The 22,034-nt window shown below is 36.4% G+C and overlaps 1 protein-coding gene across 5 annotated transcripts in view; it reads right to left on the reverse strand.

Annotated features, from left to right (window-relative positions):
• The window catches only part of TTC37 (tetratricopeptide repeat domain 37), an 84,346-nt gene continuing 66,936 nt past the window's right edge, over positions 4,625-22,034 (reverse strand). For all 5 annotated transcript variants that reach the window (XM_021084543.1, XM_021084546.1, XM_021084545.1 and 2 more), the window contains 6 exons: positions 19,277-19,398; positions 16,848-17,006; positions 13,334-13,486; positions 8,435-8,565; positions 6,322-6,445; positions 4,625-5,438 (listed from right to left, as the gene is read on the reverse strand). In XM_021084543.1, coding sequence (XP_020940202.1) covers positions 5,364-5,438; positions 6,322-6,445; positions 8,435-8,565; positions 13,334-13,486; positions 16,848-17,006; positions 19,277-19,398 — 764 coding nt within the window. In that variant the 3' untranslated portion in view covers positions 4,625-5,363. The remainder of the gene's footprint in view (positions 5,439-6,321; positions 6,446-8,434; positions 8,566-13,333; positions 13,487-16,847; positions 17,007-19,276; positions 19,399-22,034) is intronic.

Genomic DNA, 22,034 nt, shown 5'->3' on the forward strand with positions numbered 1-22,034 from the left:
GTAAATAATTTAGTCTGAACCTAGTTCTTTGACAGAAAAACCATCCAACCACATATACAGCACTTGTTTTGAGGCACTGTAGGGCTGACATCAGGCAATTTTGAAATATATTTATTTCTACCTTCCTGAAGCTGCTTATGACAACACAGATTTGCCCTCTTAGCAGTGCTTTTTCTCCCTCCATCTCCTTCTTTTCACACAAAGAAACTTCTTTTCCACCTGGCTTTTCTCTTGTGCCCAGAGACACTGGTGTCTCAAACATAAAAGAAATTAACCTTGCCAGGAATACACAGTCTAAAAACCCCCCACGTAACTCAGTCTGCCAAGATAGAACCCACATTGTCTTTTTCCACACCTCCTGACTTCTCTCCAGGCTAATTTTCAAACCTTTAAAGCCAGCAAACAGTCTTTACATAAAAACTATTTGTACACCTATTTTCCCTTTCCTGATTAACCTGAACATAACAATTAAGATCAGAACTTTTAAATCAGAATATGGTGGTTTTTCAAAATAACTCCTGATCATCTGATGCTAAAATATGCAGCATGTTTTCTCCCTAGACATTAAGCAGTGACCATATTTTGTATGATCTAAGGAAAGGAAGTGGTATTAAAAAGGCAGAGTCATAGAAACTCAAGTTATTTAAGCCACCAGAGAGTCAGATAATTGAACAATGTGCATATGCTACATAATGGGTGGTTCTTTCTGAATGAAGTATATAACCTATTTGGCATGTAGCAGGCACATGTAATTCCATTCAACTATTCATAGAAGCTGCCTTGCATTAAAATATGCTCAAAGTACAGGTCTACTTTCCTTCTCAGAGTCTTAATACCTAGAACTGATTACCCCCCTTTCTACAGCAGGGTCTCTTTGAAAAGGTGTTCTACCCTAAGATTTGTAAGCGTGGGTCGGCTGGGGAGTGGCACAGTAGAGATGGGCAGGGGAGGGCCACAGGCTGGGCACTGAAAGCCAGAGTTGCTTCTTTGCAGGTGCTGCTCCCAGCAGTTTCAGTATTTTGCCTTACTCACTTCGGACTTAGAAAATTTTGAGGGTCTTAGAACAATAGAACACTCCCATTAAAAATCTGGCTCAAGGCCCTGATTTTTCACACATGCACATTACAAACTGAAGCCCAAGAGACAAGACTTATCTAGTCACATTTCCATTCAATATTGAAATTCAGGTCATTATATACTACTTAGGTTTTGTGAGTATAATTTCGTGCAGTTTCTTTCAAAAAGAATTAGAGTGAAGTACTTAATCATGCTGGTGATTCTGTGCTGTAAAGAGAAGACTGAGTGAGAACAGTTCATATACTATTACAGAAATGAACAATCACATATTTCTGAGTACTTTCACCATTTATATTTTTACAATAGTCATTTTTAATAACTCATCATCTTTATCTGATGACCCCTTCTTTAGCAAAAATTTAGATGATGATCCTCAATTTCAGTGATCTGGTGAAATTTAAATCCAAAGGCATATGTATCCATTTTAACAGTTTACACAATGAGCAATGTACTAATTTTCTACTGCTGCCATAACAAACTACCGTAATGTAAACTTAGTGGGTCAAAACCAACAAATTTATTTTTATTTTTTTTTAGGGATGCACCCATGGCATATGGAGGCTCCCTGGTTAGGCGCCGAATCAAAGCTGCAGCTACTGGCCTATGCCACAGCTGCAGCAACACAGGATCCTTAACCCACTGAGCAAGGCCAGAGATTGAACCTGCATCCTCATAGATGCTATTCAGATTAATTTCCCCTGAGCCATGAGGGGAACTCTCAACAAATTTATCTTACAGTTGTGTAAGACAGAGGTCCAATATAGGTCTTACCAGGATACAAAGTACCAGCCAGGGCTACATCCCTTTTTGGGACCTCCAGAGGAGAAAGTGTCCTTGCTTTTTCCAGTTTCTAGAGGCTGCCCTCATTAACCTGGGTGGTGACCCCCTTCCTCCATCTTCATAGCCAGTGATGTCAAATCTCTCTAACCTTTTCCCACCGTCACTTCTCTCTCTCTGGCAGGCTCTTGCAATTAAACTGGCTTCACTCAGATAATCCAGGATAATCTCCACATCTCAAGGTCCAAAACCTCAGTCACATCTGCATGGTCCATTTTGCCACATAGTCACAAATTTCAGGGGATGGGGCATGGACACCTTGGAGGACCATTATTCTGCCCACTACAAGCAGAAGTAACAAGCTAAGCATTTTTTCATAACCCATCTTCTTTATAGAAAAATTAATATAACTTAAATGTTTTTATAAGAGGCACTACATACAGGGGAAGTATGTGGTAAGGCATTAAGCCCAAATGAACTTTTTCACTGATTCAAACTCATGCAAGTTCATGACATGTAAATTATTTTAACAGCCCAGTGATATCAATATGTAGTAATTTTTTTTTCCAAAGGATACTCCAAAAAATATTTTTTTCAATGGACACTCCAATTGTAATTATCCCTCTCCTGGCATCATTTCCCTCCCCTAAAATACATAGGTATTTCAATTCTAAGTTCAAAATACAGAAGAAAAAAATTCAAACATCTCATAGCACTGTTCATTAAAAAGATATTCTGAAATTTCTTCAAAACATTTTTCATCTAAAGATAATTAAGCATTTATAAAAGTATAGTTGTCTAAGGTATTTATTTAGGTACATCAGAATTTAAAATATATACTGCTACTCAAAAAGTCCTTATGGGTCGAAAAAAGGAAAAACCCATTATTAGCAGCACAGGGACAGTTAGACACTGTGAATGGTCTTTAGCTGCAATAGTGCCTAAATGACTGTATTTTCTAAACCAAAAATGATGCATATACTCCAAATAAGGGAATTTTCTGACTTTGTACTTGCATCTGATACACAAATGTATCTTTCTACAGTAAAAAAAAAAAAAAAAAAAAAAAAAAAATTAAAAAAGGCAAAACAAAACAAAAAAATATCTCCAGCAAATTGAAGTTCAGTTTAACCAGCAGCTGAGTGCTATGCCTTATAACAAGCAGTGTGAGAGCCAGAGAAGTATTCCATCCACTAAAACAAACATGGGAAAAAGGAAGACCTGTCCAGAGACAGGGGTCAACTTTGTCAAAACAAAGTCTACACATTTTTTTTCATGCACAAAAATGGAAATGAATCTGCAAGACACACTCATACATACATAAAATATGCTTCATTTTTTGTAAAATTTTCCCAAAACAGACAACCAATTTTCTGTGGAGCAACCAAAACTGTATCTTTTATATACATATATTACTTGTCATTAAATATTTAGCTAGCCAATGTTTCAAACTATTGAAAATAACCACATCTTTTAATTCCCCTAATGTACAACCTGAGTCTGTCTGTCCAGTCCTATTATATGTAGACTCCCAAATTAAAGGAAATCTGTGGACTCATTTTATAAAGTGAAAAAAGAACATATGTACCATTTTAAAATAAGTTGTTTTTTGGGGGGGTTGCTTTTTAGGGCCACTCGGGCAGCATATGGAAGTTCCCAGTCTAGGGGGTCTAATCAGGCCTACATCACAGCCACAGCGACGCCAGATCCGAGTTGCGTCTGTGAGCTACACCACAGCTCACAGCAATGCCGGATCCTTAACCCACTGAGTGAGGCCAGGGATCAAACCTGCATCCTCATGGATACCAGCTGGATTCATTTCTGCTGCGCCACAAGGGGAACTCCCATGAAAGTGATCTTATGAAGCCAGTGACAGCCCAGAAAGCGGAGGAGAACAAGAACTGATTCCTAATGTAAGCAGAGGGATGTGGCCCATTCCTAGGTACAGGCCGATGCACCTTCCTGAGGAAGCAGGAATGCATGGGCACCAGAGCTGCACAGGCAGCCTTTCCAGCACAGCTCTGCTAAGTCTATTCAATGCACTGCATCAGTCTGACAATTGTGAGGACAGGAAAAAATGGGCAGAGAATGGCAAGTGCTTGCTCTTAAAGAAGTAAGGGAAAGATCATCATTGGAGTAACCCAGTGGTTCACAAACATGAATGGCCTAACATTAGAATTTCTCAGGCACACCTTTAAGATGTGGAATCCTAGCCCCTCTCCTTAAAGTTTCTGATTGCATAGCCCTCAGTGATGATAGAATTCAGTAACACTTGAGGATTCACCACATAACGGTTCATGAGATTAACCTCTGAAGCAAAATTTAATTATAGAATATTATCAATTTATATTATCTCACAAAGTAGTAATGTGAAGGTGCTGGTTTAGAAAAACTAAATACATAAATTATACCACCCATTTTCATACAGTAAATAATATATATAAATGTCTGAAAAAAATTTAAAACCACAAATTCAAAGTAAGCAACATAGAGTTTCTTCAAAAATATAAAGGCCTTTTTGAAAAAGTAAAGTAAAATAGGCAAATATGCTTTCATGTTTTAAAATCTGAAATTCTGAAATTATATCTGATATTGATACTCTAAAGAAAACGAGACACAGAGTTCACTGGTGGCTGCATGGGTTAAGGATTTGGCATTGTCAACTGCTGTGGTTCTGGTACAGCTGTGATGTGGGTTCAATCCCTGGCCTGGGAACTTTCACATGTCACCAAAAAAAAAAAGAAAGAAAAAAGAAAGAAAGAAAACAAGACACGATTTCTTTTTTTTTTATTTTAAGAAAGTTCAGATTTTCATCATAATTGAAGGAATTGCATGATCAGTTAAATAGTGTTAGCATTATTTTCCTAAAGTATCCATTAATTTTTAAAATTCAGCCTTACACCTGTGTTTGAATTAATATAAACATATCCGTTAGCAGTTTAAGACTCATCCAATATTTACATTACGTTTCTTCAACAGAATCCAAGATGAACCACTAGTAAAACAGGTTATATGACTATTTGGATTTTAGATGAGTTAGTCTGCTGAACTCTAGAATTCAGAGAAGAAATTAAATCTTTGAATTTGTTATTTAACAAATAAAATTCTGCATTGTTTTAATCTGCTTTTGCAGATTAATTAGAAAATGGCTATTGAGGCTTTATTGTAAGGAATTACCAAAAAAAGAAGTCCTATTGTACACCATGCAAGATATAGAGATAATAATGATTTACAAATAACTAATGAACAGCCAAGGGAATCATGGTTTTTTTCCTTTCATTACGGACTTTCTCAAAATCAAAGATTTTATCAAATTAAAGTTACATTACGAGTTTATGGAAGATTACATCCCTAGCTTAAGACTGTAAACATTTTTAGATTTTAAAAAAGGAATGGACGATTATAACTGGAGTTTTTTAAAATACTGCTTTGGGGAACAGTCTTGATTCTTTGTTTCATTTTTTCCTAATAGCTTTTTCTTTGCTTGCTTACTATAAAATAAAGCACTGTCATTGTGAGGATAGTTTCTGATTCAGTTCCAATGCTCTTGTATCTCCATGAGTTTGGGCATTGTTTACCAGCACCTGTGGGAAATTGTATACAGGAATGTTAGTATTTTCCTTAAGAACGATACCTATATTTAGATTCCAGAAGCCAAGTAAGCCAAAAGGCAGCAAGCAATATCAAACTACACAAGAAAAAGTGACTATGCACAATCCTTTAGGTCTTTTTTGCTGAAATAAACTGTTCAACCATAGCCAATATCAGAGACAAGCACGATTTACTCAAATGCTCAATGATATAAATGTCAACATTATGATTGTTACCACTGTCAGCACTGCATAAAATTAAAGGTTTTGTTTTATTTGCCTCCACTGCCATGGTCCTAAGAAATATTACAACCAGTTCCAAGAGCATTTATCTGTCTTTTCTTAAGCTACATAGCACATGAGGAGAATGCATTTCCTATAGGTTAAATTAGTGGTTCTCAACCTCAGGTATTATTTGGCAATGTCTAGAAGACATTTTCTGTTGTTACAAGCTGGATGTGGGGAGGAGGGCACTGCTACTGGCAGCTAGGGACACTGTTACACGGCCCAAAATGCACAGGGCAGCAACTCTCAGCCCTCATTCAACAAAGGTCCAAGATGAAATATTTTATTTTATTTTATTTTTTTTTTTTTTTTGTCTTTTTGCTATTTCTTGGGCCGCTCCCGCGGCATATGGAGGTTCCCAGGCTAGGGGTCAAATCGGAGCTGTAGCCGCCGGCCTATGCCAGAGCCACAGCAATGCGGGATCCGAGCCGTGTCTGCAACCTACAACACAGCTCACGGCAACGCCGGATCGTTAACCCACTGAGCAAGGGCAGGGACCGAACCCACAACCTCATGGTTCCTAGTTGGATTCGTTAACCACTGCGCCACGACGGGAACTCCTGAAATATTTTAAATAAGATCAATGTCTTACATCAATGAGCTCGTAGTCATTTTTGGCATGTAGGTGTCTCAGGAGGTACCAACGTGCAGTTGATACAATAGATTTGGGATACCCAGGCTGATACACCACTCTCTCTAGAAGTCGCCGTGTCTCTCTGGGAAAAACGGTATTTATGTTTAGTCCAAAGCACATAACTTAATACATTTCATATACTACTTTTATACACACATTATTTCTCACTCTTAATAAATTCTTTTGCAGGTCAGGTGCTGATTACTCCATGAATTTTTTTTATCCATATAACAAAAAAGGTAATAATAATGGTTAACATTTACAAGGTATTTACTGTATGTTAGGTACTATGCTAAGTGTTTAATATATATGGTCACATTTAATATTCACAACTTTATAAGGTAGGTTGCTGCTATTATTCTCATTGTGTAGATAAGTTAATTAAGCCTTTTTCCCAAAAAAAATGGTAAAGTGACTCCTATTTCATGAGCACTTCTGACTGCTCTACCTCTAATCCTTTTTGAAAATAGGCAGAAAATAAATAATACAAAGATAATACAGAGTGGAACAAGTAGAAATATTTAACATCTATACTAGAAGATAAGTGTTTAATATTAGGCTTTTAGTACATGTTTTCAAGAATGTGTACAAAATGTAAACTCAGGGAATGACAGGCTGATTTCCAGTTGTGTTCTAATTTTTCCTTTCCAAATTTACTAACACCCATGATTCCAAAGATTAATGTATGGGTAGAACAATACACACTGTGGTAACTTCAGAAGAGCTGAACAGGAAGATTTTATAAGTAGCAACTGGTTTGAAGCAAATGTTAAAGAACTTGTCCTGAAGATGCTTTTACATAGTAAAGCACATTGTTTTTTCTTAGGCAGTTTTGTTTTTTTTTTTGTTTTTGTCTTTTTAGGGCCTCACCAAGGCATGTGGAGATTCCCAAGCTAGGGGTCGAATCAGAACTGTATCTGCTGGCCACAGCCACAGCCACGGCAATGCAGGATCCGTGCCATGTCTGTGACCTATACCACAGCTCAGGGCAATGCTGGATCCTTGACCCACTGAGCAAGGCCAGGGATCAAACCTGTGTCCTCATGGATGCTAGTCAGATTTGTTTCCACTGAGCCACGATGGGAACTCTAGGCATATGTTTATTTGGGCTGGTTTTGGGGAGGTGATAAAAAATTATGGGAGGTGCTACCAAAGATTATAGGGGGTTGGGAGTTAAGGCTCTTTAGTCATGTATACTGAGCTACAGCAGAAACACTTCGTTAAGAAGTTCAAATTATAGCCTAAAACATTTCTCGGTGAAAACAGTCACATAAAAAAGGCCAAAAATAAATACAGATCAGTAAAGAGTGCTGGAATTACTGATTAGCCATGGATCTTAACTTTCCCTTCACTCCTATTCCTGGTTTTGATGTAACCTTTGCCACATATTTGTATGTGTTCTATATCTTCAATACCTATTCTGCTCAAGTAATGTATGCTCCTAAACCACTATTTTACTTAATATTTTGTATTATGTGTGATATCCCTTAAAGTTAAATCTTATTCTCAGAATTTAAAAATATTCTTGCCTGTTTTTTTTATTCATATGACCATGAAGTTATTTTCTTCCAATTTATTTCTGATCTCATCCCCCTTTCCAATAAGAAAACTGCTAAAGTTTCTATATTTTATCTAGATATAAAAATCACATTTATAATGTCTCTGCCTTTTCAATATTTATTACCTTTTATAGCTTATTGCTTTGTAAGAACAATGTCAATTTAGTCATGAACTTTGGTCTTTTGGATTTTGTTTGTTTCTAGAATCCACATTTACACTGTTAGCTCACCCTAAAACAGTAAAGTGAAGAAATTCCAAAACTTTCTTCACTTGAAATGCTGTCATGCCAACTCTCTCATATCCTATATCTGTGTACCAAATGACTTTTATAAAACAACTATAAGACTTTATTTTCTTCCTTATTGGCTTACTAGAACCAGCCTTTTCAAATGAGATACATATACAGGAATAACAACAAAATTTGTTAAACTAATTCTAAATCTTTGTTTCCTATAAGGATTAAAAGTGAAGAAACATTTCCAAGAAACAAATGAACAAAGATTCTTTATACCTTGCCCCCATTTTGCGATTGAATTGTAACAAAGCTTGTAAAAGGACAGCCAGTGGACAAAAGCAAAGTTTCAAGGCCTCAGCTGTAGCTTCCTGAACCAAGGATGGCCAGTGATCAGTGGAGATATTAGCCTATAAAAATAACAGATAAATACTAAATCATAAAACAGCTGACAAAGAAAACCTGAAATGAAATATATTAATAAAACCCCAATATAGGAAAAAGGTACATAGCAGATCAGAGATAAAGAAATTAAATCAAAGTCATCAATTCTGGAAATTTTAAGAATTTTACTTTATGGGGAAAATGTTAAGGTATCTACTACACATGACTTAGGTTGCAAACTTTAGTTTCTTATAGTATGTAGTGACTCAGAAATAACATAGATGAGTATTTCCTAAGAAAGAGTAACTGAAAATAAAATGGTGACATCTACTGAATTATATAAGAAAAAAATGCATTTAAAATCTTTCATTAAAAACCTCAAATTGTAATCAAGATTTCATAATTACAGGTATCTAGAATGCACAATTTAAAAAAGTCAATATAACGACTGACTTTATTACATAGTCCATTTCAAACACTAAATTATTAAAAACAGAAAAGGTGGAGCAAAAAACTTGGAGTGCAGTAGAGGCAATAGTAATCTGTATAGTCAAAGAAGAGGAAGCCACAGAGATAACGAATTTGAAAATAGAGAAGAGAGGTGTGAGGCATCTTCCATAAAGATGGGAGCAATGGTACCTTGGGTACATCTGGCAAAGAACACAAGGCAAAGCCCCTAATAAGAAAATTATTCCTGATATATTTTTAAAAAGCAATAATATAAAACTCTCACTGGTTGCTTTTATAATGCACTAAGTTCCAAGAATTCATGTAAAGTATTCTGTAAAGTTAGCCAATACTATTATATAATAGTAGTTATATGTAACTAGTATATTAAACAATATGATTAGAATGCAGTTATTTTTGTCTCCCATTATGTCTTTAAAATTTACTACATGAGGGAGACTTTCCTTTGCCCCTGGCTGTAAATTACAATAGATCCCATGACTGACATCCAGTCACAGCCACAGTCTTAGTTAGAATGTTTTCTTCTTTTCAATACTGCGTTCAAAGGTAATATTTACACCCCACTCCTCTCTCCTTAGCTCCCAGCTAGGGTATGCTGACAGGCAGCAGCAGATGGCTTGTTTCTCTGCCCAACACTCCCACCGTTTCTTGCTAATTGTAGTTTCGAGCTTCAACTGAAATATCAGAAGTATGACTGGTGTTATTGTAATAAGATGATGTCTAGCTCTTTAGGCCTAATAGATATTTAAAGATCTTTTTCTTAACCGTATTTTCCTGGTTTTATCAGACACTCCCAACTTCATGGGTAGTTTCTTACGCAGGACCAGCCAGCTATGGGATCTGAGGGGCCCAGTGTAAAATATATATGTATTTTTTTAAGATTCTTCTTTTTTATTACTATGAAAGTATAGTTGATTTACCAATGTTTCAAGTTCTGTTGTACAACAAAATGACCCAGTCACACACATTTCCCTGTACCTGTACAGTAGGATCCCACTGCCCATCCATTCCAGATATAGGAGTTTGTACCCTCAACACTCCCAAGATGCCCATCCATCCCAATAAAACCTAAAACCCTGCAGGGCCCTTTGTTAAAAATGATTAAGATTTCAAGATGGTGACTGTGGAGCATTAAACCCAGGGTGGAGCCCTGTGCAGGTGTACAGAATAGGAGGCGCACCCACAAAGCAGTCCTGCTCAGCTGCAGTTCCACTAACCTCAGTGAATGAACTCCATTCCACTTACTCTTCACATCCTCTGACAATCTGGAAACCTCTAGCTTCCTTCTGCTGAGATCTATCACTCCTCCAGGTAGTTCTACAGGACAGGATCTAAGATAATCCCTATGCCAGGGCACTATCTCAGTTGGCATCACTCATTCCGGGCTCTCGCAAGCTCTAGGAGCATCGCCAACCCCACAATGGAGCAACACTCATTCCAAAGATGGATGGCATCTTGTACCCAAGCATACACTCCTACACACCTTTGGGATTCACCCACTGCTGACCACTCTCCTAGAAACACTCAGTCACTTTCCAAAACATAAGCAGCTCTCCTTGTGGGAGGTGGAAGGCCTCAGCTTCTGAGGCCTACGTCAGATACCTGTCTATGTGCTTCTAGACATGCACCTCCAGGTTCCTCAGAGATCACAGGTCAAAGTCTCCCTCTCTCTGGCAGCACTCCCTTCTCACCTGGTGGGCATCTGTGTGTGGAAATGTGCCAGGGAGATGATGGGGGAGGAAACACCTTTCTCCAAAGAGGTTTCTTCACAATCCTCCAACTATACTTTTCTAATCCTTTTACATCGTCCTTATAGGTTAGTCTTCTACCTGCTTCAGAAATCTGTATCTTGATCTGATATCTTTCTTTGCAATCTGATATTTAGTCTCTTAGCGGAAACTTTCAGTATAATAGCCTATTCATATATCATCACACATATCACAGCCTCTCATAAAACAGCCCAATTTTAATATACCCGTCCTCTACACACTGCCAGCTATTTGCCAGAGAAATATGACATCTTATAATAACTGCAGGGAATCAAATCTTAAGCAAAATAGACATGGATGGGGCTTTAAAGTTTACATAGGCATATTTGCATATAAGAGGGCAAAGTAGCTATTACTACCTCCACTATCACCAAAAAAAAAAAAAAAAGTTGGGGTGGGAGCTCTAGACAGCTTACTTAATTGATTAAAGTTTTTGCAGGTAGTAAATGGTAGAACCAGAACCAAGGATCCTAGAAAAAAACACTTTCTGTGGTAGTCATAGTGGGGAGAGAGGTGCAGGGATACACGGGTATTACTAAACTGTAAGCTAATTTCCTCATCTGTAAAGCAGGGTTCCTATGAATATTAAATAAGTTAATAGCTCTATAATAGTTCCTAACATAAGCCAAATGTTCCACATGTCTGCTATTATTATTGCTATTATTGTTTTATTCCAGGTCAGATTTAACTTCCCAGCATGAAGAACAAACAAAAAACCATATCACTAAATAATATTTATTAACCAACAAATAATAAGTTAGACTAAAAGAGTATCTATTTCTCATATTTCATGAAGAGCATTTATAGGTGCTACATGTGGCTTCTATAGCCCATCAGTTATCAACGTCACAAAGACCTTTGTTAAATATAAATATGGGATGAACAAAACAAAATAGTGGTCAAGAATTAATGTTAATCACCATTTCTTTCCAGCCAAATTCCTTCAAATTTGACTACCATTACTATTTGTTCATTCATTCAAAAGCCATTGGTGGAGGGGCTCCTTTGATAAGCAGAGTGGTAAAACAAGGACACAAAGATGAATAAAACAAGGCCTTGACCTACGGAGCCCTGAAATATGCTCCATGGAAGTAGCATCAAAACTGAATAAATTTCCTAATTCTTATATTTCTCTGTCAAAATGTCTAGGTAAAGCAAGAACACAGCATTGGCAGTAGACTACCATGGCAAAAGCATCAGGTAATTCAGGCCTGTCTAAGACTATTTCTCCTTCCCCCTTCCCCTTCTTTTTAGGGCCACACCCATGGCATACAGAAATTCCCAGGCTAGGGATCAAATCTGAGCTGCAGCTGCCAACCTACACGACAGCCACAGCAATGCACGATCCAAGCCACAGCTGGGACCTACACCACAGCTCATGGCAACGCTGGATCCTTAACCCTCAGCGAGGCTAGGGATCAAACCCGCATCTTCATGGATCCTACTGGGTTCGCTACCACTGAGCCACAACTCCTAGGGCAATTTCTTCTAATCATGTAAAACAAAAAAATGACATTTTGTCTTTTAATTATAGAAGTTACATGCATATGATGAAAATATTCAAACACTTATCAAAGGACATAAAATGAAAAATTCTCCTCTACCAACCCTTAAAGACCCCAGTACTATTCTCAATAACTGCCATTAAGTTTCTTTTATATCTTCTTCTATCCTTCTATGTTCCTATTACCATGTACACATGCACACAGACACACACACACAGGACATATTTAGAGAAATACATTCTTAAAAATATACACCATATATATACCTATATTTGTATGTATGTATCCACACATCCAGTTAAACATTTATCTTGGAGAGTTTTCCACACTAGCATATAAGACTTCTAGATTAATATACCTAACTTGGTATGAGAAAACATATCAAGTCAAAAATTACGAGATATCCCTCTTACAGAATGTCAAATTCTGTAAATGACTTTAGTGTTAATTACTGGCATCTTTGTCACAGATGAGTAGCTGGGTTAATTCTAACTTAAATTACCAAGAAAAGAAAATATATATTCTGCCATAATTCAACTTTTAAAATTGCAATCTTGGAGGTTCCCATCGTGGCTCAGTGGAAACAAACCTGACTAGTATCCATGAGGTCGAGGGTTCGCTCCCTGGCCTTGCTCAGCAGGTTAAGGATCTGGTGCTGCCATGAGCTATGGTGTAGGTCGCAGACGTGGCTCAGATCTCGCATTGCTGTAACTACGGCATAGGCCGGCTAAAGCTCAAATTCGACCCCTAGCCTGGGAACCTCCATGTGCCGTGGGTGTGGCCCTAAAAAGACAAAAAAATTAAAAAGATAAAAATAAAAAAATAAAATTGCAATCTTTGGTTTTTTTCCCCTAAACTCTGACAATATCCTGTGGAGTCTATGTTACGTTACTCTTATGTCCATCAGAAGTCCAAATACAAAGTCTATGAGGAGACCACACTAGGTAATGAAACTATAGGAACTCAATGGAATATCACTATATAAAAAGCTTTTATTGTAAAGAAAAATGAAAGAATCAATTTTTCACATCGTAATTATAACACGATCTTACCATGCAGACTTCTAATGCAAGCAGTGCTAGTCTCAACAGACTTGAGAGCTTCCCACTCCAGCTGCCCTGTTGGGATGCTACTTGTAGACTCTTTCTATAACACATTTCTGCAGCACCCATCATTCCTTGGGACTGATAGATGTGTGCCAGCCACTGAGGAACAGCAAGAGAAAGGAACCCAAAAGATTTTAGGTTAGTACACAGTCTACTTCCAACAAATTCAATAAACTTGCATGAAGTTAAATTTTTAATTATTATTGATAAACTTTGTCCCCAAAACAGAAATCACAGGTCATGCCTATTCCATTAGCAACAGCGTACTAGCCACAGCTAGTCTGAAAATCTTAAAAAGTCTCCCAAGATGGCAAGTCAGGAACAAAATCAAAACGCCATATGATTTCTTGCACTTACAGATATACCGTGCATAGCTGTATTAACATCCAAAAAAAGCAGACAAGAAATGTTACAAGATAAAAGATCACTGTTTCATATTGATGAGTCATTCAACAGGAAGATATAACACTCCCACATTTGTGTACACCTAATCACACAGAATTTATGAAGCAAAAGTAGACAGACATGAAAGGAGAAATAGACAAATTCAGAATCAAAGTTGGAGGTTTTAACACACCTATCTCAGCAAGGATAAAAGAAACAGACAAAAAATTTAGGATACGGAGGATTTAAACATAATTAATCTGCTAGATTTAAATGACATATTCAGAAGCAAGTCTGAACACATTTCAAATAACAGAAATCATAAAAAGTGCACTCTAAGTGGAATTAAACTAGAAATGAGAAACAGAAAGAGAACTAAAAAATCCTCCCCCATTTTAGAAATCTTGTAACATGCCTCAGAAAAAAACAGGAGTTAAAGAAAAAAATCCCAATGGAAATGAGAAAACATTTTCAAATGGTGTAAGCCACAGGGGAAGTCCAAATGAATGACAATGAAAACACTACATAAAATCTTGTGAGGTACATACACTAGGAAAGATGAAAAATCTACAAAATAAGTTTCTATGTCAAGAAGCTGAGGGAAAAAACTAAATCCACTGAAAGTAAAGTAAATAACAAAGAGAAGAAATAAATAACATGTAAAGAAAGTACAATAAAATCAAGCAAAAAGATGGTTCTTTGTAAAGTTTTAAAATTCCTTGTTATCAAGAAAAAATTAGAAAACACAAAATTACCAATATATGAGAAAAAGGGAAAATAATTACAGATTTTACCAAAAAAGGATATCTTGAACAATTCTGTGCCAATAAATCGGAAACTGAGATATGCTGAATAAATTCCCTGCAACTCACAAGTGCTAAAGAAAAAGGGTATCTTAAAAGTCCTATGTTTATTAAAGAAATTTAATCTATAATCTTAAGACACAAACTTTCCCATAAAGGAAATTCTTGGCCTGAATGGCTTCAATAGTGAATTCTTCTAAACATTAAAGAAATAAATGTCACTCTATGCAAACTCTTTCAGAATATAAAGAAAACAGGAATAAAAACATAGATATAAAAACCTAACGAGGACCTTATGAGAATGCAAAATTACAAGGCAATCTCTCTCTCATGAAGTTAGGTACAAACTTCCTAAACAAAGACATTAATAAATTGACTCTTGTAATATCTAATAGAAAAAATACATCATGACCAGGTAGGATTTCTTCTAAGAATGAAAGGATGGTTCAATATTTGAAAATCAATGCAATCTACCACATTAACAGAATTAAGAAAAAGAACTATTCCCAAAGATGCCCCCCCAATCAACTCATTCATGATAAAAAACAAATCTCTCTCGACAAACTCAGAATAGAAAAGATCTTTCCTTAATCTAGAACATGAATTGGACAACCATTTTAGAATCTGATAAACATATCTACAGTAACCAGATAAAAAAGGATATTCCATTTACTAATTCAAAAACAGGCAAAATTAGAAGTGATGGAATGTAGAATAGTGGTTTCCCTCTTTTTTTTTTTTTTTTTTTTTGAGGTGGGAGGAGATCACAAAGGGAGAGGCATGAGGGAGGGAGCTAAGATGCAGGAAATATTCTATATCGATATACACAGTGGTTAAAAAGATATATACATATACAATGAATGGTACTTTAAAGAGTTTTACACTCTATCCTTTGTGAATTATATCACAGAATAACATACATGCTAATAACTCTTACAACTTTACTTACTGTATAATTTATCCTTTATTTTTTCTCTTTTAGTTTGGGTGTATTTTCCCCTTGATAATGAATATGAGATCATCAACATCCAGTTGACCTCAGAATTAAAGAATTTTAAATCACAAATTACTCTGAGGGGAAAAAAGCACCGTCTTTCTTTGAGGATCAGAGTACAAAGGAGGCTTAGCTTGCGTAATCCAACTATTTTATGCCATTAGCTAATCTATTTAAGCAGGACATTAAAACATTGACATGAAAAGATAAAAATGAAGAACAAACTGCAGTAAAATAAGCTTCTGTAAAACTAAATTCAAAACGTCCCTTTGGAATTCCTGTCATGGCGCAGTGGAAACGAACCTGACCAGGAACCATGAAGTTGCAGGTTCAATCCCTGGCCTCGATTGGTGGGTTAAGGATCTGGTGTTGCTGTGAGCTGTGGTGTAAATTGCAGACTCAGCTCCGATCTGGCATTGCTGTGGCATAGGCTGGCAGCTGTAGCTCCAGTTAGACCCCCAGCCTGGAATCTCCATGTGCCGCAGGTGAGCCCCTAAAAAGCAAAAAAGAATAAAGTACATAGTGATCATCATGAATTTGTCATTGTAACCAGAGCCGTCTAAAAGGGCACACAGTCTATTGATTCAGGCATCAATCTTTAAAAGAACTCCTTTTTTTGTCTTTTCTAGGGAAGCACTCACGGCATATGGAGGTTCCCAGGCCACACCTGTGACCTACAACATAGCTCACAGCAATGCCAGATCCTTAACCAACTGAGTGAGGCCAGGGATCAAACCTACAACCTCATGGTTACTAGTTGGGTTCGTTAACCACTGAGCCATGACAGGAACTCCCCTAATCAACAATTTTAAAAGCTCTGAAGAGGTGTAGTAGCAGATCCTAAATGAGTGTTCAATCTTTTTGTTTGTTTGTTTGTTTTAATAGCCACACCTGTAGCATATGGAAGTTCCCAGGCTTAGGGGTTGAATATGGAGCTGCAGGTGTGATCAAGGACACAACTATGCAACACCAGATCTGGGCTGTATCTGTGACCTATGCCACAGCTGTGGCACTGCTGTATCCTTAATCCACTAAGTGAGGCCAGAGATCGAACCCTCATCCTCATAGACACTATGTCAGGTCCTTAATCCGCTGAGCCACAACAGGAAATCCATCAACTTCTTTAGTTCCTCTAATTACAATGTCCTTTGAATCTTGAAAATGAGAGCTAAATATAAGTTGAAAGGTAAAACAAATAAAAATAGAACATACCCCTGACCTGATTTAATATCATACAGCATTTTAATTCAGGCCTCATGTAAGAAAAGAGAGAATTTACCTGCCAAGCTGGAACAGAAGTTGAGTTGGACACGACTGTTTTTTGCAGCTCTTCAAGTACAGCATCTGGGAGAGGTTTTTGTGACTCCAGGAGTGCTTTACATTGAACTTGTCTCAAAAGTAAGATAACAGCTGGCTGATCAGGGTTACTCTTTAAATTCTAAAAATTAAACCCCAAGCAGAAATACATCAAAAAGATTCTTAAATGTTAAATATAAAAGGCAACTAACTATTCTTCACATTGAAAAAAAAAAAAACACCCAAATTTAACCTTTTGTTTTTAAAAAATAAATCAGCAAAAGTGAAATAAAAAGAACATTGAACATCTTGGGAATATCAAAGTCTACACTTAAACTCAAAACTTAGTAATGCTATTATTACAGTTTGTAAGTCATTAATCTTAGAATTAGTATGTCGCTTTGACTTATTCTTACTATCTTTCAGGTGATATCCTGAAAAAAATTAGGTTCTAAATATAAATAGCTGAACTAAGAAAATAAAAAATTCACTTGTAACAGAACATGATGGAAGATAGTATGAGAAAAAGAATATATATATATATATATATATATATATATATATGAATATGACTGGGTCACTTTCTGTATAGCAGAAACTGACAGAACATTGTAAATCAACTATAATTTAAAAAAATTTTTTAAAGAAAATATCAAATTAACAGTAAAGGCTAATAATTCTTTTGAAATAAGCAATATTTGTAAGAAATATACTACGTAGGAAGGAAAACGCTGTAAGTTTTTCCCTTTCTCAACCTCTTAATAAAGATACTCACTGTCTTTCCTTCAGGCACAGACTTCTTACACACTGGGAGTAAGAAATAACCCATTCGCCCATTTATTTAAGCCATTTACTTATACTTTAAAACATACACATAAACACATAAATGTATGTGTAGGTATGCATATATATTACATATGCATATATTGAATATGTATGTATATGTGTGTATTTGTGGGCATATACGTATACATATATATATATATACACATACAAGAAGTTAAAGACAGTTCTCCAAACAAGTCCTTCCACTATTGCTTAAAACATTTTTTTCTTTATTGCTTCTCTCTCAATAACATACTTCTCAATTTTCTATTATTAGGTCATGGTCCTAAATGTCCTTACTTCTGAAATATATGTGACTGTTTTCTTCTGAGTAAGATAATGGAACATTAAAATGATGAGGAAGGGCTCATAAAAGTATTCCTTATTTTGTCAGAGAGAGCAAGAAGCAACTGTCAATTTACGCTTACTGAATATTCACTGTATTATAGTAAACTGTCCTGAACTTAGCTGGAATTTCTTAAATAAAGAAGAAATGTATTAATCTGCTTTTCAGAGAATCCAAGGACCAAAGGGATCTTCAAAGTTCCATTCTTCTCTCTCTGTAAAATTTACATTGATCTTTTTAAAAAAAAAAAAAAATTCTAGAAAGACAATGCAATCTCCCTGGTAAGTGTTTATGAGAAAAGATTTTTCAGAAAAAGTAATGTTTACAACTGTCCCTATCAGAGTTCCCATTGTGGCTCATGGGTTAAGGACCCAATGTTGTCTCTGTGAAGATGCAGGTTTGATCCCTGACTTCGCTCAGTGGATTGAGGATCTGGCATTGCCACAAACTGCAGTGTAGATCGCAGATGTGGCTTGGATCTGGTGTTGCTGTGGCTGTGGTATAGGCCTGCAGCTGCAGCTCTGATTCACCCCTTAGCCTGGGAACTTCCATATGCCACAAATGTAGTCATATAAATAAAAAAAAAAAAACCAAACCAAAAAAACCCTCTCCTTTTCGAGTAACTTATCTGAGCAGGTTTATGAAACTGATTTGTTCATTCAATAAATATTTACTGAGCCCCTATTATGTGTTAGGCAAGGCGTAAAATTTACTCACAGAGCCTACAATCCAGGGAGGTAAAAACTGACTACTGAATAATTCCAGTCACCCACTTAATCTGCAGAGTCATTCTATGTGGTTCAGAACTCTGGAAAAACACAGGGATGCTGAACAACATAGTATTCTGCAGAGAGTAACCATAAATCAAAGGAAAATACTGCTTCCATAAATGGTACCAAAAAAAAGATTAAAACCTCGAATCAAACAAATATGAGTTCAAAGAGCAACTCTATCAATCTCTACCTGTGAATTCTGTGTAAATTACTGACCCTCTTTAAGCCTTAGTTTCCTCATTTGTAAAAATGGGGATAATAATAAATACCTATGTCACAGGATTGTTGGGAAGTTTTTTCAAATACAAACTGCTAAATGTATTAACAAGCTTTTGGTAAACATACAGTAAATATTAGGTATTATCATCGTCACGATCACGACCACTTTTAAATAACACGTCCTTTAAATAACATAAGCTCTATTTCCAGAAGGCTAAGAATCCATGAATCTCAATTCTGTAACATTACCTTTGTGCAGAGGGCTTCAGCTTCAGATACTCTTCCTGTGTCTATTAGACTAGTGACAGCTTGGGAGAGAGACCATTTTTCAAGAGACTGCTTGTAATTTTCAAGGAATTCTTTGTCTTTAACTATAAAAAAAAAAGTCAATGTTACTTTCTTCTGCAATTTACAGTGTGTTCTCAGAGGAGTGTTTAGTTGCTAAGAAGTATTACAATCAAATTTACCATGCATACACAACTTTTAAAACTTATATAACCATAGACTAACTTGACATGAGACAGGTTTCTGAAAAGTTTCATGATAGGAATATTTGTGGTTGAATAACTTAAGATTTTATATAGTTGTTTGTTTGTTTGGTTTTTGTCTTTTTAGGGCCACACCCATGACATATGGACATTCTCAGGGGTCAAATGAGAGCTATAGCCACTGGCGTACCCCACAGCCACAGCAATGCCAGATCCGAGCCACGTCTGCAACCTACACCACAGCTCATGGAAATGCCAGATCCTGAACCCACTGAGCAAGGCCGGGGATCAAATCTGCATCCTCATGGCTACCAGTCAGATTTGTTTCCTCTGAGCCACGATGGGAACTCCATATACCCTTGTGATTTAACACTGAAAAACCACAATATCGTCAGTAAAACTGAAAATAATCTATTGAGAAAATTAAAGGTTTACTGCAATATAATTGACTCTGCACATATGTACATACTCAAACTGTAAATCTGGTGACTTGTGACATAAGTATACATCTGTGAACCATCACCACTATCAAAATAATAATCATATCCATCCTCATGAGGAACTTCTTCCTACTCCTTTGTAACCACTTCTGTCCTCAAGCCACTTCCCTCTTTCCCTCTGACCCCAGGTAATCACTAATCATTTTCATGCACAAAAGATCAGTCTGCATCATCTAAATTTCATGCAAATGAAATCATAAAGTATAAACTCTTTGCCATCTTTCACAGCAGTTAATATGGTAAGTCACACTCATTTTCAAATATTAAAGTGACCCTGCACTCCTAAATAAACCCCACTTGATCATGATATATTATTTTTTTATGTGTTACTAGATTTGAATTGCTAATGTTTTGTTATAAATTTCTACATCTGTAGTTCTGTAGTTTTCTCGTAACATCTTTTTGATGTCAACATAATGCTGGTCTCATTGGAAAAGTTAGGAAGTGTTACCACTTTTTGAATTTTCTAGAAGAATTTGTAAAGAATTGGTATCATTTCTTACTTAAATGTTTGGAAAAATCATCTGGTCCTGGAGTTTTCTTTATAAGAAGATGATTTTTTTTTTTTTTTGGTCTTTTATTACCATTTCTTAGGCCGCTCCCACGGCACATGGGGGTTCCCAGGCTAGGGGTCCAATTGGAGCTACAGCTGCCAGCCTACGCCACAGCCACAGCAATGCGGGATCCGAGCCTCGTCTGCAACCTACACCACAGCTCATGGCAACGCTGGATCGTTAACCCACTGAGCAAGGGCAGAGATCGAACCTCATGGTTCCTAGTCGGATTCGTTAACCCCTGAGCCACGACGGGAACTCCTATAAGAAGATTTTTAACTATAAATTCAGTGTCATTAATAGATATAAAGCTATTCAGTTTATTTCTTCTTAAGTGAGCTCTGTGTCTTTTAAGGAATTTGTCCATTTCCATGGAGAACAGACTTGTGGTTGCCAGGGGGGGAAGGGAGGGAGTGGGATGGACTGGGAATTTGGGGGTAATAGATACAAACTACTGCCTTTGGAATGGATAAGCAATGAGATTCTGCTGTATTGCACTGGGAACCATACCTAGTCACTTACGATGGAGCATGATAATGTGAGGAAAGGAATGTACATGTGTATGTGTGACTGGGTCACCTTTCTGTACAGTAGAAAAATGACAAAACACTGTAAACCAGGTATAATGGAAAAAAATAAAAATCATTAAATAAAAAAGAAATAAGGGATTTGTCCATTTCGTCTACACTGTCAAATTCAATGGCATTCAAGTGTTCACAAGATTTCTTATGCGCCTTTTAATAGTTACAGTGATGTGCCATCTGTCATTCCTGACAGTGGTATGCTGCTTTTTCCGGGTGACTGGCTAGAAGTTTATTAATTTTATTGATCTTTTCAAAGAATTAGATTTTGCTTGTGATGATTTTTCTGTTTTCTGTTTCACTGATCTCTACTCTTTATTTTCCTTTCTTCTATTTACTTCAGGTTTAACTTCCTCTTCCTTTTTCTGGTTTCTCAAGGCAGAAGCTAAGATCACCAATTTGAGGCTCTTCCTACTTTCTAATATGGACATTTAATGCTATAAACTTTCATATAAGCAGTACTTCAGCAGCACTGTAGAATTTAATATGTGGTTTTTTCATTTAAATCAAAATATTTCTAAAATTTCCCTTCTGTCTTATTCTTTGCCCTGGATTATTTAGAGGTACATTAAGTTTCTAAACATTTGAAAATTCCCCAGATTTGTTTTGTTACCAATTTTTAAATTCCACTATATTAAAATAACATATTTTGTATGATTTGAATCCTTTCAAATTTACTTAAAACTGTTTAATGGCTCATAATATGATATATATGGGTTAATATTGTGTGTATTTGACAAAAACATGCACTCTGTTGTTAGAACTGTTCTGTAAGCACCAACTAGATCAAGTTAATCGACAGTGTTAAGTCCTTTTTTTTTTTTTTTTTTTTTTTTTTTTTTGTCTTTTTAGGGCCACACCTGTAGCATGTGGAGGTTCCAAGG

This window comes from Sus scrofa, chromosome 2 (genome assembly GCF_000003025.6).
Source record: "Sus scrofa isolate TJ Tabasco breed Duroc chromosome 2, Sscrofa11.1, whole genome shotgun sequence".
NCBI lineage: Eukaryota > Metazoa > Chordata > Mammalia > Artiodactyla > Suidae > Sus > Sus scrofa.